General features: G+C 39.8%; 1 protein-coding gene across 10 annotated transcripts in view; it reads left to right on the forward strand.

Moving 5' to 3' along the window:
- KMT2C (lysine methyltransferase 2C) overlaps nt 1-16,996 on the forward strand; it is a 176,912-nt gene that overhangs the window by 87,656 nt on the left and 72,260 nt on the right. For all 10 annotated transcript variants that reach the window (XM_072327392.1, XM_072327391.1, XM_072327396.1 and 7 more), the window contains 7 exons: nt 3,549-3,711; nt 5,210-5,381; nt 6,398-6,512; nt 7,204-7,376; nt 8,126-8,286; nt 10,666-10,779; nt 12,188-12,915. In XM_072327392.1, the coding sequence (XP_072183493.1) occupies nt 3,549-3,711; nt 5,210-5,381; nt 6,398-6,512; nt 7,204-7,376; nt 8,126-8,286; nt 10,666-10,779; nt 12,188-12,915 (1,626 nt within the window). The remainder of the gene's footprint in view (nt 1-3,548; nt 3,712-5,209; nt 5,382-6,397; nt 6,513-7,203; nt 7,377-8,125; nt 8,287-10,665; nt 10,780-12,187; nt 12,916-16,996) is intronic.

The following is a 16,996-nucleotide window of genomic DNA, read 5'->3' on the forward strand; positions in this document are numbered from 1 at the left end:
GAACAGACAGCATCCATCTTGCTTCAGCCCTTCGAAAGCTTGGATCCAGCTTCCACCCCTTTGACAGAGCACTGTGTTTTGTGCTCATACCAGTGCAGTGGAAGGCTCCATGCTGGCTTTTCCTCCCTTCCTGGGCTCAGCACGTTGAAGGCTCACGCTGTATTTTATCAGAAGTGGGATTGATGCCTCCCTTTCATCTCTGACTATCTTAATACCATATTTTAGCGATAGGGTAGTAAAGTAGTACTTGTTACTGAGTTTTATTTAGCAAAGCTTTTATATTTTTCAAATTATGGTACTTTTGCTGTTCACATGCTTGCTTTTGTCTTTACAAGCAGTCGAGCTGGCTGCGTGCTTGCTCTCCTAGGGTCATAGTGTGGGGCCTATTTTCAGCAAAACGTTGGCTTCTATTGCTGGAAAAGTAACTTCTCATCAACAGCTGTTGCCAAAAAAAATCCCTTTGGGCATTTATTTCGTCAGACTGCTTTATATGTCTTATAAATACAGCAAATGTTGATATTCAGTGCTTTTTATTTGCTTCAGATGATATACACCACATTGTTTTTAAAGTGTGTGTTTTACTTAGCTGCCAAATGCTTTTCATTGCCAGTGCAGTTTAGCAGATGGGTTTGAAGGGTTCAATTAAATGTAATTTGGGCTTCCATTTATCTTCCAGCATCTTTCATGATTCTTTAAATCAACATCAACATTTTCCAAGGCTTTGCATTAATCCTATATTTTGCTCATTTCTAATAATTTCATCATGCAGTCGTACAGCATTTGGAAGAAGGCACGCTCTGATGTTACGCTGTTATGTACCGTTGTTGATTGGTAGTTGCGCAAAACAGATGTGACATTTGAAAATGTTATTAATATTGCTATTTAATCCATCTTCATTATTTCCAGTTTTTAGTGCATTTGATTGTTTGAGTGCTTGCAGTTCTCCGTAATTTCGTCTCCCATCAGATAAATTTTTAAGGAATTAACGATGGGATTTAGTGAAGGCTTCAAATGTCATTCATTGCTTGAATGTTGTTGAATGCTTTCTTGGAGGACCTTTTCTGGGACACGAACCCCTCCTGGTTTCCTGTTTCTAATGTTTATCATTGAGTAATACCTTCGAAAAGGTTCTAGCCTGCCTGTAAGAACGAGGACTTGGCTTAACATGGGCCATCTCAAGAGGATGCAGAAATGTCAAGGGCAAAGTGGGGTATAGACTTTTTGTCATGAAGTTGAAGGCTTTGGGCTGTATTTTCATGGCTTCACAGCTGAGTTGCATGATTTACCTCATACAGCATCTTCAGTGAGAGTTCAGTGGTTGTATGGTTTCCAAAGATGAGTTTCTTGCGTTGCACTGATTTTGCTGGCAGTCTTTGAATGTAATTACTATCATTAGTTTCTTCACCTGCTTCAAGAACTCCATGCAGCCGGTTGCTTATCTTGTCCTCTGACCTCTGCTCTGCATTTTGGCTACTCGAATAGCAGCGTGCATCTTTTTCATGCTTGTACCAGGTGTTAGATGGGTAGAGGTGAGAAGAGTTGCAGACTCAAGCCTGCAGACTGAGCGCTGTAGCACCGAGAACTTGGCAGAAGTGATCCTTAGTGACCCACTTTCATCTATAAACAGTTTATCTTTTTACACGGCAGTTGTATTTGTCTGGCATAAACTAGTACTTTCTTTTCCTTGCCTGTGATTTGTTCTGCAGGCAGATATTTTGCTAAAGATGTGATGTTTCAAGAATGTCAGCTTAGCAGTTAGCACAGTCAACTCTGTGATTTGTGCTTTCATGTGGGTTGGTTTTGATATCTGTGGGCTTGTAATTGTACTGTTTTCATGCCTAATTTCTTGCTAGACTTTGAAACACAGAAGAATTACGGTAATAAATATTTTCTGTATTCTGAGAATTAGGCAGTTGCAGTGTGTAACTTCTTGTTTTGGTGTATGTTCCGATTTGGATGTTACTAGATGCTTGAGCTAGCAATCAAACATGCCAGCGCTGTTATTAAGGCATGTAGGTTTATTATGAAAGATGAGCATCCCTGAGCTCAGCTGGTGCTTTACATTATGTATGCCTTCCCGTGAGCCACTGACCTGCTTTTGCCTAAGTTTTCTTCAAACCTTAGAGCACTCTGCTCTAGTCTTCAAATACTGTTGCCTTGGTGAAAAAGTGCAAAAGCTTGTTACGGTGCTTTGGGGACTCTAATGAATCCAAGAAAGCAAAGAGACTGATTAACTGAATCTGAAAGGTGTGGGTGATGTTTTATAAGCAGGCTGATGGACACTGTTCCCTCTTGACTAAGGAACGGGAGGGTTATTGGGTAGTTCTGTATGAGAAGTCATTTCTTTACAGACGTGACTGTGGCCTATAGCAATAATCACACTTCTTCATGACTTGTTGAAAGCTGTTGGTGATATTTGTGCAGCACTGAAATAAGGAGATGAGAGGAAAGTACTGGGTTATTTAATGCCTTATCATCCCCGTGGGAATAGTTGTATGATGTCATGTACGTTTCCAATAGAACATAATATTTCATTGTAATTCACATTCCTGATTACAGTGTCTACAGTTCTACATTATAGCATAGAGAGCGATATGTTTTTTTAGTTACAACCTCTAACTGGTCTGCCTTTATTACTCAGTGTAAGCCTCTAGGCCTTTTTTACTGAATACATAGCTAAAGTCAGTTAAAGGTAGAAGAGCATTTTTCATCTGTGATAAGAAAATCTGAGTCATCAGGGGAATTTAGGATATGTTTTGCTGAATGTTTTAACTTGGATAGATCGGAGAATGCCACTGGAAGACACTGTCCCAGCCACTATTTGGTCTTCCTGGGCTCCATCAGAGGAGGGGTGTGCAGCAGGGACAGGGAGGTGATTGTCCTTCTCTATTCTGTCCTTGTGATGCCCCATCTGGAGTACTGCGTCCAGGTCTGGGGCCCCCAATACAAGAAAGACAAAGAGCTGTTGGAGAGGGTCCAGAGGGGAGCCACAAAGATGATCAGGGGGCTGGAGCACCACCCCAGTGAAGGCAGGCTGAGGGAGATGGACTTGTTCAGGTTGAAGAAAAGAAAGCTGCGGGGTGACCTCATTGCAGCCTTTCAGTACCTGAAGGGAACCTATAAAGAAGAGGGGAGTCGACTCTTTAAAAGGTAGATAATAGCAGGAGAAGAGAAAATGGTTTTGAGTTGAAGGAGGGAAGATTTAGGTTGGATGTCAGGGGGAAGTTCTTTTCCAAGAGAACGGTGAGGTGCTGGAACAGCTGCCCAGAGGCTGTGGATGCCCTGTCCAACCCTGGAGGTGTTCAAGGCCAGGTTGGATGGGGCCGTGGGCAGTTTGGTCTAGTATTAGATATGGAGGTTGGTGGCCCTGCATGCTACAGGAGGGCTACAGCTTGATGATCCTTGAGGTCCCTTCCAACCTCAACCATTCTATGATTCCTCAGCGTTTGCTCCTTCCCACCAGCCTTAGACCTTGTAGAGAAACAGATTTGTCTGTAAAAATATGCAAGAAAAAAACAGACTTTGAGTGATCGTTGTTTGTTTTTCAGCGATGTGCATATTGTAAGCACCTTGGAGCCACTATCAAATGCTGTGAAGAGAAATGTACCCAGATGTACCATTACCCCTGTGCTGCTGGAGCAGGCACATTTCAGGATTTCAGTAACTTGTCCCTCCTTTGTCCAGACCATATTGATCAGGCTCCCGAAAGATGTAAGTACACTTCATTCAAATGCCACAATTATCCTCAGCAGAAGATTTAGTAATTCATCTCTTAGCAATGGTAGCTTTTCCTTAACTGACATCCTACTTCAAAAGAGTAGGGTATCCTGTAAGATACCCAAATTTGCTTGAGTAAGCTTAATTACAGCATGTGATTTTATTAGTAGCCTCTGCTGGCAGTTAACACTGCATCAAAGTGTTCGTGACATGCAGGACTGAGACTGTAATATGTTTGAGACTTGTTGGGTTTCTGTAAATAAATATAGTCTACTTTATTTGTAAAAGCTTTCCTACATGTTTGTTGCAAATATATATATTCTTACTGTGCATTTGAGTTGTGTCTTAGAAATAGGAGTGTAGTTTTGAAGATTCCAAGCAGTCTGATATTTCCTGAAACAGGCTGTTAGGATGTATTGTGTGGTGATGTTAAAGGAATGATTTGTATTACCATCGTTGTACATCCTAAAAGCTTGTTTGCAAACCAGCTTATGCTGTGCTTTCATAGGTTTTCATGGGATTAAAGAATCTCCACTGCAGACAGGGCACTTGGCTCTGCTGATCACAGGTGTACTGGAGCATATTCTTGCTGCTTTTTCTGTGCTCGTTCTAAGGGAAGATTTGTTTGGTGCTGTTCCATTCAAACTCTGAAATACAATTCATTCAAATGCTTTTGAAGTTTTCTTTTTGCCTTTTAATCTTATTTATCCAAACAGGAGAGGGGAAGGGAATGTAAGTGTAGTTGTCTCTCTCATTCTTAACCCAGACCTCTTCACCCTCTGCTGCTCACGCTGCCTTCAGGTGCAGGCTTCCCTCCTGGTTGTATCTGAGACCAGCAGAGGGAGTGTTGGGAGCACAGGAGGGAGACTCCTGGTCCGCCTCTGTGACCTGGAGTGCTCCAACAGGACACATTCAGTCACTCCACAAGATAGCTCCGGTGAACTACCTCTGTTTTTAGCAGCTGAGCTGAAGATGAGCGTGCTTAATGCAGCTGTAATTGCCAGCAGTGGAACTGCTCTACTCCTATTTGACAGGTGTCAATGAGATATATTTGTGGAGGCCACATGCTTACAGGAAGGACGAGGCATGCCTACTTGCCCTAGGTCAAATGAGAGCATGCGTATTGCAAGCATTTCAGATAAACAATAGTTTTAGATCTGCTGGGAGTTTTATTTTGTAGTCATTCCACCTAAGAATTGCTCCTCAAGCTCTGTTTTACGTTAGGGGAAATAGAATAAGCCTGTTTCTTTTGTTAAGACTTACTAAGGCTTAAAATGAATGTCCTTTTGTTCTGAGAAGTTTAGTTGAATATGTTGGAAGAACAAATGAAAGGAGTAGCCATTAAGTAAATTAATGAAATTTGAATTTTGTACGAATGATCAAATTTTTGTAAGCATGAGAACTACCAAAGATTTTCTTGGCTTCATTGGGGTCATAGAATTGTTAGTAATTTGAAATTAAATTATAATTGGGAAAAATGATTTATTTGTAGCAAAAGAAGAAGCAAATTGTGCAGTGTGTGACAGCCCTGGAGACCTCTTAGATCAACTTTTTTGTACGACCTGTGGCCAGCACTACCATGGGATGTGCCTAGACATACAAGTTACACCTTTAAAACGAGCAGGTTGGCAGTGTCCTGATTGCAAGGTGTGCCAGAACTGCAAGTAAGTAAGACTTGAAGGGCGTGAGGGGAGGAAGGTCTTAGTTCTATGTGCTTTGATCCTAAAACATCTATTTTTTATTGCCAATTCTTTATTTTTTCTTCCAAAAATGTATTTATTTGCTCTGATGGATCTGTCACAATATATGAATTTTAACTAGTCAAATCCTTGTGTTGGGGTCTGTCTTCTAAAGAAGAAGACTGAGCTGTATTTCCTACGTGTCATACTCCCAGTTTTCATCATTGTGGCAGGTTTTTGAGAGCTACCAAAGTGTGTGATTTCATCATCTTTTCTATAGAAGGATTTATTTTCCAATGTACCAAATGAAACATTTGTTTAACGTAGTGCATTTAACAGTTTGGGAACCTGGGAAAAGGTCGCTTCATTACTACCTCATAGACCTGATCGGGCAGTGCTTTGTTAACAAGTAGAACACTATTTGCCTGCATTCAGATTCCCTTACTTTAAAGATTTTTCCCTAATCACACACAGTTAGACAGCAGATGCCAGCAGTGAAGGTATGGTTATGCATGTTCCAAAATGTATCTCTAAAACTGTTGCAGTTTTGCTGAAAACTGTTGTTTTCTCTACTGAAAAAGTAGAAGAAAATCCATGTGAATTGACATAGAAGCTTTGCTAGTCAGGGATGGGTTTTTGGGGAAAAATGTATTTAGACTGATTGTAGGAACAAATAGAAATGCATGGGTTTTGTTTGGTTTTTTCAGAAATAAAGTATGTGTTTAGATTTTGAACTGATTTCAGTACAGAAAAGCCAATAAATCTTCCTACATGTGTATAAATGGAAATGGACTCATTGCTAGCAGTCTGGTTGCACAGGCTCAGTGCTTTCTGCACTAAGCGTGGTATACCTAATTCATGCTTTCATAGAGCCATTTGTAAGTGATGTTCGTGTATTATCATGCTTTCAGCTGTCTACCTTCCTGCTTAGATGTTTTATCAACCAGATCTCTTATTGCTTGTCTCTGTAGTCTTTAAAATGCCACTGTTTCTGTTATTAGACATTCTGGCGAAGACAACAAGATGCTGGTGTGTGATACATGTGACAAAGGGTACCACACTTTCTGTCTGCAACCAGTTATGGACTCTGTACCAACAAATGGTTGGAAATGTAAAGTAAGTTGCAAGGTTTCAGAATAATTCATTGTCTTTACAGGGAACCGGATTTTGCTACGCACATTATACTAGATGTAATGCAGATGGCTGTTATCATGTAATGTACCTTGCAGTTTCTGAAGGAATCCCAGTTATATAGCTCTAGAGGGAAAGGGGAAAGAGAAGGATCCAGGAGGAGTGAATAACTTCTGGTTAATGACAGCTGCTCTCATGATATAAAATAAACTATATGTAAACTGAAAGCTGTTCAAACTATTGTATGTAATTTATCCTTGGAGACTGGTTATATTCAACCACTTCTTGCTTTTGAGAAGAGCAATTCTGTACTTCACAGTTCCTTTGGGTTTGGGGAGGGTAGGGTGAAATTGTGTAGTCATTGACTTTGTAAGTACAAATAACAACAATAATTTCGAAGTAACAAGGTAAATCCCCGTACATGAGATGAATGTAATTTCATAATCAATTGGTGGCAGTTATAGGAAGACAGAGATAAGAAATATTCCTCTCAGGTAAGGCAGTAATGCAAGAAAACTCTTCTTGCAGTTGCAGGAGTGTCCATAATTTGTTATTAGATCACAGTTCATTTATTAGTGTTATTAAAGATAGAAACTGTATTGAATTCAGAAGGGGAAAATGTCAGTTAATGCACAATGTGGAACATCATAATGAACTAAACTCTTGTGATCTTTAGAACTGTAGAGTATGTGCTGAGTGTGGAACACGAACAAGTTGTCAGTGGCACCATAATTGTTTGGTATGTGACAGTTGTTACCAACAACAAGACAACTTATCTTGTCCTTTCTGTGACAAACTGTGCCTCCAAGACTTCCAGAAAGATATGTTGCACTGTCACATGTGCAAAAGGTAAGAGTCCTATATTTTTCATTAAACTGTACTAAAATGCCTAAAGCTTGTAGTGAGCTGGATGACACTGATGTATTTTTGTGAAAGGTGCAGACTTTGTGTGATGCACAATGCTGTTGTATCTTGGGTAACATCTTGATATTGACACCCTAAACGCAACAGGCAAATTAGTATTATCTTGGTCTTAGCAAGTACGACGTAATTGGCTGTTACCAAGAAAGGACAGATAATAACGTGTGCAGAGAAACATACACTGCTTTTTACAGACAAGGAGGATCATCATCTTAACTTTTATAAGCACAGTGTTTTCCTTTTTGCACGTCTATTCATTGCATAAGGCTTTGCAAACGCATCTAGTAGTCACAGTCACTTGTAAAATTTTCTAGCATGTGTGCTCTGTTACATTTTGTGTTTTTTTCTACACCAGCAATGATTTTTATTACTTTAATAGTAAGCTGTTGAGAAACCTTAAGAATGTGGACCATTACATATTCAGTGCACTGTTCCTTGCTGTGCAGCACTGTCATATTGCCTTATGTGTTGTGGTGTCTCAGCAGCTTTAGCAGCGGTGTAGGTCTTCATGTTGGTGCTTGTTCAAATGATATGACAGTCTGATAAATCATTTTTATTTCTACCAAATTCTTCCTTGTATTGGTTCAAATTTTTTATTTCCCCAGAGAAATTGGAAGCAGTGCTGGAATATTTTATGTTATTATTACAAAAATCACAAACTAAATTGATCTCTCCAGGTGGATTCACATAGAATGTGACAGATCTCCAGGAATTGAGTTGGAGTCTCAGCTGAAAGACTACATCTGTACTCTTTGTAAACAAGGAGAAGGGGATCAGACTCAGTCTTGCGATGTAATGGATACTTCTGAACTCATTCCTGAACCTGACAGCATAGCAGGTAATCAAATGCAATCTTACATTTACAAAGTACTAACATCAAGAGCATTAGCAGATGTTTCACTGAGACTTCTGTGAACCAGACACTCAGATTCTGTAGATTTCATCCTTTCCTTTACTAAGCAATGGGTTCTCAGGTAATCTCTTTTCTCAGCGTGCTTTCTGGCTCTTTGGCTTCAGGATCCTATATTTGATGCACAAGCAAACAAGCACCTTATTATGGTTGCTTCCAGCTGTTACAACTTGTAGCTGTAAACTTCTTCAGCTTTTTTTTTCATGTTGTACAGTTGATTAGTGGCCTAATTTGACAAGTCTTTCAGGACACTCCTGTATACTGGGCATAAGCCAGCTTCTGGTAGTTGTTCATGGTGACATGCAGTTTACCTGTGTCACTCCTGCTGTCAACTGCACTCAACTGTCTCGTACTGCCCATTTGCTTCAGTATGTCCAGGTAGGAAGCAGCAGTGGGAACTGGACTGTGTTGAAGGGCCAGGTGCATTTAACTGCACAGCTTTTAATCAGGGTCCTTTTACAGAACAGTATGTAGTTAATGGTTGCCTTCTGGGAGCTTTTTGTCTACGTAGATGAGGCAAACAAAAGGCGAGAAAGATGAAAAGTATAAAGTACTTTTTGAAAGTACTCAGTGACAGTAAGGAAGCACAGAGAGAATTTGAATCTCTTGATCCTGAGTGGTGGTGAGTTATCCACAAAACCTGTGTAATGAAATCTTAACTGAAAGCCCTCCTTTATTTCATACCATGTGCTCTGCTGGATAGCACCTACTCACGCAAGATGAATTTCCTAAGAAAAGTGCAATTGCAGTTTAATTTGGAAGCAAGGTAGTATGTGACAAATGAATGCATTGCCACATGCATTTCTGATGCGTAAAGATCAACACTTGTGCACTGATCTTCTGTTAAATCAGTAGCTCCATTGCAGAATTATCTGTTTTTGAAAGCCCGCTAATTTTTCAATGCAAAGGTAAAGTGTTAGACTACAGATGAGCTGCGGCTTTTTGTGCATTCAGACTGAAGTTTTGCATAAGCAGGTCATTATCCTTGATGTTATCCAGTTTGTGTAAGTGCACACCTTTGGTGACCAGTAAAGTAAAGATGAAAGAGATGATTCCAGGCAGGGGCTGTAGGTACAAGTCTGTGTGGCAGCTTCAAACTCTGATCAGTTCTGTTCTGAAAGGTTACTAGAAGCTGTTGGACTCTCAGATGGTATTTAGATGATTTAGGAGGAAGCCTGCATTGTATCTAAACTCTCAGTTTTTTACTGCAGATGCTTCAGAGTAATTTAAAGGTTTGGTTAAAAGGCTGGAGTTTTAAGTAATACTTCTTTTGTGGCTTTTTAGGTCAACAGAAACTATGTCGAGCATGCTTTTCTACCCCTAGAAGAAGACTAGGATTGTTATCTCAAGTAGTAGAAGTAATCCTGCAGCGATTATAGCAGTGCAGTCATCTCTTAGTTTATGCCCAGGAGAGCACTTTTGTACATTGAAATTGGGTTTTGGAGCCAGTCTAAATGATCGTTTCCTTCAAGTTAAAATATCACTTTAGAGCTAGCAGAGTCTGCAAACAGTTCTTAGGTGCTAAAAGTAGCATCACCTAGTAGTTCCTGGCTTCCTGAACAGAAAGCTATATTCATTTACCCTTTTCATGCTAATGTCCATGAAAGATCAGTTCCTCTTCAGCTAGCACTTACTATATTTTTGTTTCTCCTGCTCTTGCTTTGCCTAGTGCATTTTAATGCATTTCCTTCACTGAAAAAGCTTTTATGTGAGAAAAAAGTACCTGCTTCCTGTCTGTGCCCTCTAACAATACTGCCAGATGAGGCAGCACTCACCAGTGCCTTTTCCCATGCAGTTTCATATTTTAATATGGAGAACTCACAGGAACAGGTGTGCTTATTCTGAAGTGGTGAAATCTACTATGATAGTGGATGGAACATCGTGTCTCTGTCATGAGCCATGATAGTATTTGCAAAAAAAGTGTGGAGCCTTCATCCCACAAGGTCTGTTGAGTTTTGGAAAGTGGAATTTGATAAAAGACCTTTTGTATTGCTCAGGTGATGTGACAATCTGTGACAATATCTGAATTATATTTTCAATATTAGGTATATGTAGCTGTTTTACAGCCCTTTTTTACTGTCTGAAATGCATTAAACAGTTTCAGTGTTAATGAGAAGGCGGCTTCATCTTCTAGGAGTACTGCGTATCCTCCCTATCTTTCTCATTGAGCTGATGTGCCCTAGCTCCAATCATATGGTTAAATATCATTCTGTTTAGACAGAAGGCCATGCAGTGACAGAAACTAACGATGCCAAAGTAATGGAATAAACAGCGTATTGATTTTGACTATTTTCTTTCGCTCTTAAGCTTGTACAAATGAAATGGAAATGGAAAGTGGTGGAGAGGATGTGGCATTTCAGGAACAACTCGTCATTGGTAATGGCCCTGGTCAAGAATCAGCTGTTGGATCTGTCACAGATGGTAAGAAAGATAAAGCATATCCAGACAGGGCGTGCGGCAGTAGGTGATCACTTATGTTCTGGGAAGAAATGGATCTTACAATCACTCAGCAAGTATCAGCCGTAAGAAGGAGTACAAATGGAATGGGTTCTGGGTCAAGTCATCCAAATGTGTTAGTGATTGATTGCAGTGGTAAAGAACATTCAAGTGTGTCTCCAGCCTAGCTTAGTGTTTAAAGCGAATTGCTCTAAGGGAAATGAAGAAACATGCAGAGCCAAAGGAAAAGATTATCTCCCAGGTTAGCTGTGTGTGTTATGTATCGTAGCTTGTAGTAGGTACAAAGGCCACAGCTGAAAACTTCCATCATGGAGGATGCGTTCATGATGAAATGCTAGACTTTGAAATGTAGAGGCTGAGGAGTTTGTGTAGCAGTGTGGATCTGGGAGTGCAAGGGCAGTGGAAAGTAACTTCTTGTAAGAGAATTTAAGTCCATCAAAAGAAGATATTTGAAGCCAAATTCAGAGCAAGCAACGTGGTCCTTTGTGGAATGGATACAAGACTCCTCTGTGCAACTCCTTCACAAAGGAAGTTGTGAGTGAAAGATGTTTGCTTGCAGAGAAAGCTAGAGAAATACTACTGAAAGAAATTTCAGGACATTACCATGTAAACTGTTTTTATTTCAGGTGATTTCCTGAAGTCTGCAAGAGCACTAGGAGGGAAATGGGAAATGTATTTATATATGTGCTGTTTCTCTTATCAGCTGTTTGCTTTTTGGAAGAGTTGAGAGAGATGATTAAAGTACATAAATTTATACCATATTTATGCATCTTTAATAAGCAGAAATTAAAAAGGAGGGGCCACTTTTAGCTGACTACTTGGAAATGTTTGTTCAGATTGCTCCGAAAGTAATCTAGGGTCTACTGGATGCTCTTTTTATTTTAAAGCAATGATCCTCGCTGCTTACTCTAACTTTTATTCATCTGTCAACTTGACTCACAGTGTTACAGCAATGGGAGCTTTCCTGGTATTTGCATTTGGAAATGTTTTCTGTGTGTTGTTAGTGGCTGAGGAGCTGCCTCTGGTACCTTAATGTAATCTTGTTTTGCCTCAGCACCTTTTTGTAGGAAACATGTGAAGGGGAAAGCTTGAGCTTACTCCTGAAAATGGCATATTTGTGAATTACTCTGCTATGATTTACAAGGGACAAAAAGAAATTGTACTATTCCATGTTTTTTAGTGTATTTTCTCACTGTTTAAACATAGATGCAATTAAAGATATTTATAGAGTACGTTTTAAGGTATATGTAAAATTCACTTAAATTAATACTGCTGGCTGTATGTGATGCGTACCAGCTATGCTTGCTGACCAGTAAGTACACTATGTATGCTGTTCATCATCATACTGAACATTTAATGTATTTGTACTTAGTTACAGGCATATCACCAGAAGAAAAGACCACAGAACTGGAAACAGAAGTCTCTAATGAAGTTAATTCTGCCGAAGTGGAAATGGCTCCTGAGAAGACACCAGCATCTGGTGACAGTCATACTGAGAAAACAATGGAAGTGGTGGAAGGTGTTCAAGCGGTAGCACAGCAAGAGTTAGGCAAACAAGTGGAAGAGACACAGCTACTGCAAGGTAGTGCTGAGGTATCAGAAGCAGCCATGGTAGACTCTCGGTCTCTGTCTTCTGTACCTGAGACCATAACTGTGATGCCAGAAATAGAAGGGACTGAAAGCAAAGGAGGTGTTTGTATCCACACAGAGCAACAACTGGAAATAATAAAAGTGCAAAAAGAGGTAGAAAAAGGAGAAACCCTTGAAAAGTCAGAAACACCAGCTCTTCTTGAAGTAGAACCTGCTTCTGTAAGTGAAGGTGTTACAAGCAGTTCACCAGTTGTGGACAAACCCATAAAATCACCAGCTGAGACTTACCCCTCACTTCCCCCATCAGTTAACATAAGCAAGGCAAATGTGTCTTCCTCACTGGACTTGCACTCTGCACGAGAAGTACAGCACGCTCAGCCGCCAGCACTGCCTTCCACTGCTGGAAGTGCTCTCCCAACAACTTACATATCAGTCACTCCAAAAATTGGCATGGGGAAACCAGCCATCACCAAAAGGAAATTTTCTCCTGGGAGACCCAGATCGAGACAGGTAAGCATTGCAGAACATTTCATTATATATTTATGGAGCGCATATTAGCTAGAATTGCAGTATAATGCTCAGAATACAGTGTGCATTTATACTCCCAAGTGAGTGTTCAGTTAATTTCTTCAGGAAATAACGATATCATGTTAGTTAATTAAAAGAGTCTGTAGTTTGAATTACAGTTTCTTTTGGATTAGGCTTAGAGAAAAATAAAATATTTCTTATATCTTTAGCACGTATGCAACAAATGCCAATACACACAATATGTCTTCTAAGTCCTCACTCTTTTTAGTATATTCATATATTTTGGCTAATACTTTTAAAGTGTGTTAATGTCTTAAACAGTGCATAGAAAAATCTGCAACAGCTGCTTCCATCATGCCTCCAATTTTTTCCATGGTCAATATTTTAATGGTGTTACAAATAATATAATGGTTTCCTTCTATGAGCAAATACTGTCTGATGTAGGTTACGGTTTGATTAGGGTTAAATCTGATCACTGAAAAGAATGCTCAGGTCTGTAGTTTTCTGCTACATCCTGCTCTCTCTTCTAGTCGTGCGGTTGTGGTAGAAATGGTTAATCAAAAAGGATGTCAGTGTGACAAATTGGTGTCTCCTTTCTATTCTTCATTTTAGTTTTTGGAACTTTTAGGCTAATCATTTAATATTTTTTCTTAACCTTGCACATTTCTTTGTGCTTTCATATAATAGCAAGGGGTTCCAAAATATAGTCAAATTGGTTCTTTCTTGTTCTGAAAAGACTAAAATATAATAAAGGCAGGAAACTGTTAGACATCCAAGTTGGGAGGTTTCTGAGTATCTCTGAGTCATTTATTTACTTATTGCTCTCTATGTAAGCATGGCAGATCTTGGAGAAATACGGGTGAACAAAAAATTGACCATTGAGTGTTTGATTATTCCTGCTCTGTTGTTTTGAAGTGAAGAAACATAATCCCTTAAAAAGAATCTCTTTCCTCATAATGTGGGCTGTCCTAAGAACTGAATTTATTTTCTCAGCTAACGATTTCCCATAGTTTTTCATGAAAATTATAAAAGCGGAGTTCTTTTGCAGTCTAAAATGGGTTAAGGGCAGTGATCCTCCCCCTATGCTCCAGTTCTGGGCTTCTTAGAAAGACAAGGAACTTCTAGAGAGGAGCCCAGTAGAGGGCTGCAAAGATGGTGGAGACCTGAAGCATCTCCCTTATGGGGAACAGCTGAGAGACCTGGGGCTGTTCAGTCTGGAGACAAGGAAAAGACTGAGGGGGACCTTATCAATATCTAAAGGATGAGAGTCAAGTGGGTATAGCCAGGCCCCTTTCATGGTGCCCAGTGACACAACAAGGGACAATGGAAATCCCATCTAAACATCAGGAAAACTTCTTTACTGTAAGAGTGATGGAGCACCGGAACAGGCACATTTAGGAAAGCATGAAGGTCGATCCACAGCTGTAAATGGCTGTATTAGAATAGACATGTATCCTCTTGAGAAAACGGAACAGCTTTAACAGTAGTAGCAGTTTGTGTGTTCTGTGTGGAAGATAGTTATAGCCATGAACATCTCAGTATATGGTGTGAGTAACGCAAATAGAAGTGAGCTGAGCTACTGCTTAGGAATGAGGAGTAATGCAAAGTCCAAGCTGTGACGCTAACTTAATATAGTTTGTTCGCCAGTTTGGAGATAATATTTTAAAATAAAAAGGTGCTTGACATTTTTGCAGCACCTGTAGTAGAATTGGACGAGTTACTTGTAAAGTTAATGATCTGTCTTCGAAAAATACATGGAGGTCTGTAAAGGGTTGCATTGATTTTGATCATTTTTGACTCATGCTTTAAACACACATTGAACTGGAACTTAAGTTCTGTGAAGCGAATAGTAATTTTCTGGTAAGAAAATCACGTGCACGTTTTGTTTTAAGGCCCAGTTTGCTTTCTTGCTTTCCATTGATTATTGAGTTCAGGCACAGACCAGCACCTTGTGGAAATCAGTGAACATTGTCCCGAGTAAAGGGTAGAATGAAAAGAAGACCTCCTGGGTATGTGATCTGTGAAAGATGGATGTTTTCCCAACCTTCTACCACTGATCTAAGTTTAGCAAAACTAAATGGTCGGGTTATTTTCATGGATTAGGGATTGGGGCTCCCTCGGTAAATCTAATCTTGGACCCACAGCGGCTTTCCTTTGTTGCAGCAGTGCTTGCTTCTGCAGGACTGCACTGCTTTAAATTAGATGCTTTGTGAAGTCTGTGGTTGCTCTGCGGATGAGCCAGCGTTCACCAGTTCCCACGGATGGCAACATTCCCCACTTTCTCCTTAGCTTGTAATCTACCTTCTCGGAATGTGCTGTTCCTCTTTTAAGAATAAGAAGGAAAACATCACTATTGGATTTATAGAACCTCACGTAAAGAACAGGAAAGGGTTCTCTGCACTCTTGGAATGTATTTTGCCTCGGTTTTGTAAGATAAGTTTGGCCTTCACCAGGGACAGAGAAATCTGTACGAATGAACAGTTTCTCATTTGGATTTGTTTTCTTTAAGTTATTGCGCTGTGCATTAGGATGAATGATCGTCTCTTTCTTCAAAATCTATTTATAAAATCACTAATGTATTTGAATAATTATTCAATTCCAGTATGAAACGCAAAGTAATTTATAAATCCGGCTAGGAACAGCAGGAGGGGCTTCTACAAATACATCAGTAGTAAAAGGAAAACCAGCTGCATGTAAGCAGCCCAACAAGAGCCCTCTGCCCACCTAGTGTGGCATCTCGGCAGCTTCCCGTGATTTTTATTTCATGGGCTGTGTCCCATCTGCTTGTTACCCTCTTCCATGATGGGACAAATAGTCTTTCCAGTGTCTCCTGAGTGCAGTTCACAGACCACAGACATTTGCTAGTAGCTGCCAGCACCACAAAGCTGTTACAGCACTGACCTCAGAGTTGGATCTGGGCAGTGTTTTCCCATGGAGAACATGGGTTGTCCCCCCGTGCCTATAAGGACTGGTAGATGAGGCTTAAGAATGACCTGTGAGATGAGGTTGAGTAGGAAATAAGCTTTTACTGACTTTGTTTTCCTGTATGCATTCTTTTAGAATGCATTCAGTGAGAAATATGGATTAGATGAAATGAAGGTCTTCCTTCTCATCATGAAGATACTGATGAGCTGTATTAGGTGGCTTGCTTGTTCGAGCTGTCTCAACTGTCTTCAGTCCCAATGTACACATCAGCCTGTTGCTGCAATGGTTGTTGTTCAGAAGGGCTCAGAAAGGGTCTGTTGGAAGGTTTGTTTCTTTTTGTAGGGTTGTTCTGTTGTTGTTTCTTTCTTCTTTCTTTGTTTTTATGAGGGAGGTTGTATTCCGAACATATAAACCGCTGTTCGCAACCCTAGAATCACATCAGATGTTAAAATGAAAGTGCAGGTCCGTATATCTGGAATTGCAGTGTATTTCATGAAGGATTCAGCTGCGGAACACAGTCAGTGGTAATTTAGTGAGATCTCCTGACCCTTGATGACATTGTGTTTCCTTTGGTTCTAATTTACTTGCAGCTGTGTTGTTCAGTTTTGAGTACTCAGGAATATGATGGAGAATGAAACTTCCTGTTTCTGTCAGAGCACATAATTATTGCTGTGAATAGGACTTTCTTCAGTGTTGTGTGGTAATGGGCATTAATTAAAAGCCAAAATACAATTAATGAATCTCTTTGATGTAATTCATTTGTTCAAAGTATTGTGGAAGTGTGTGTTTTTAATTAAGTTTATCTGACCAAGAATTCAAATGTTTCTGATCTACAATAAAACTTGGATTAAATTTCCAATTTAATTCTTAACAGTATGATTCATATGCTGTTCATTGTTTTCTGAAAGAGGGAATATTTCATATTCAGACTTAATATTCTATTTGCTTTTTAATCTTTTCATTATACTTAATCATTAGAGAAGTGTATCTTCTAAGAAGAGAAAATAATTTTGTGTGTCCCAAATGAGAGAAGGTAATTTCAGCTGTCGGTGAAGAGTCTTCAGCGTGTTTGAGCTGATGGGCTTTGACCCTTTGCTGCCATGTTCCCTCCTTTATGGGTTGATGTAGACATGGCTAC

Source organism: Excalfactoria chinensis, chromosome 2, assembly GCF_039878825.1.
Source record: "Excalfactoria chinensis isolate bCotChi1 chromosome 2, bCotChi1.hap2, whole genome shotgun sequence".
NCBI lineage: Eukaryota > Metazoa > Chordata > Aves > Galliformes > Phasianidae > Excalfactoria > Excalfactoria chinensis.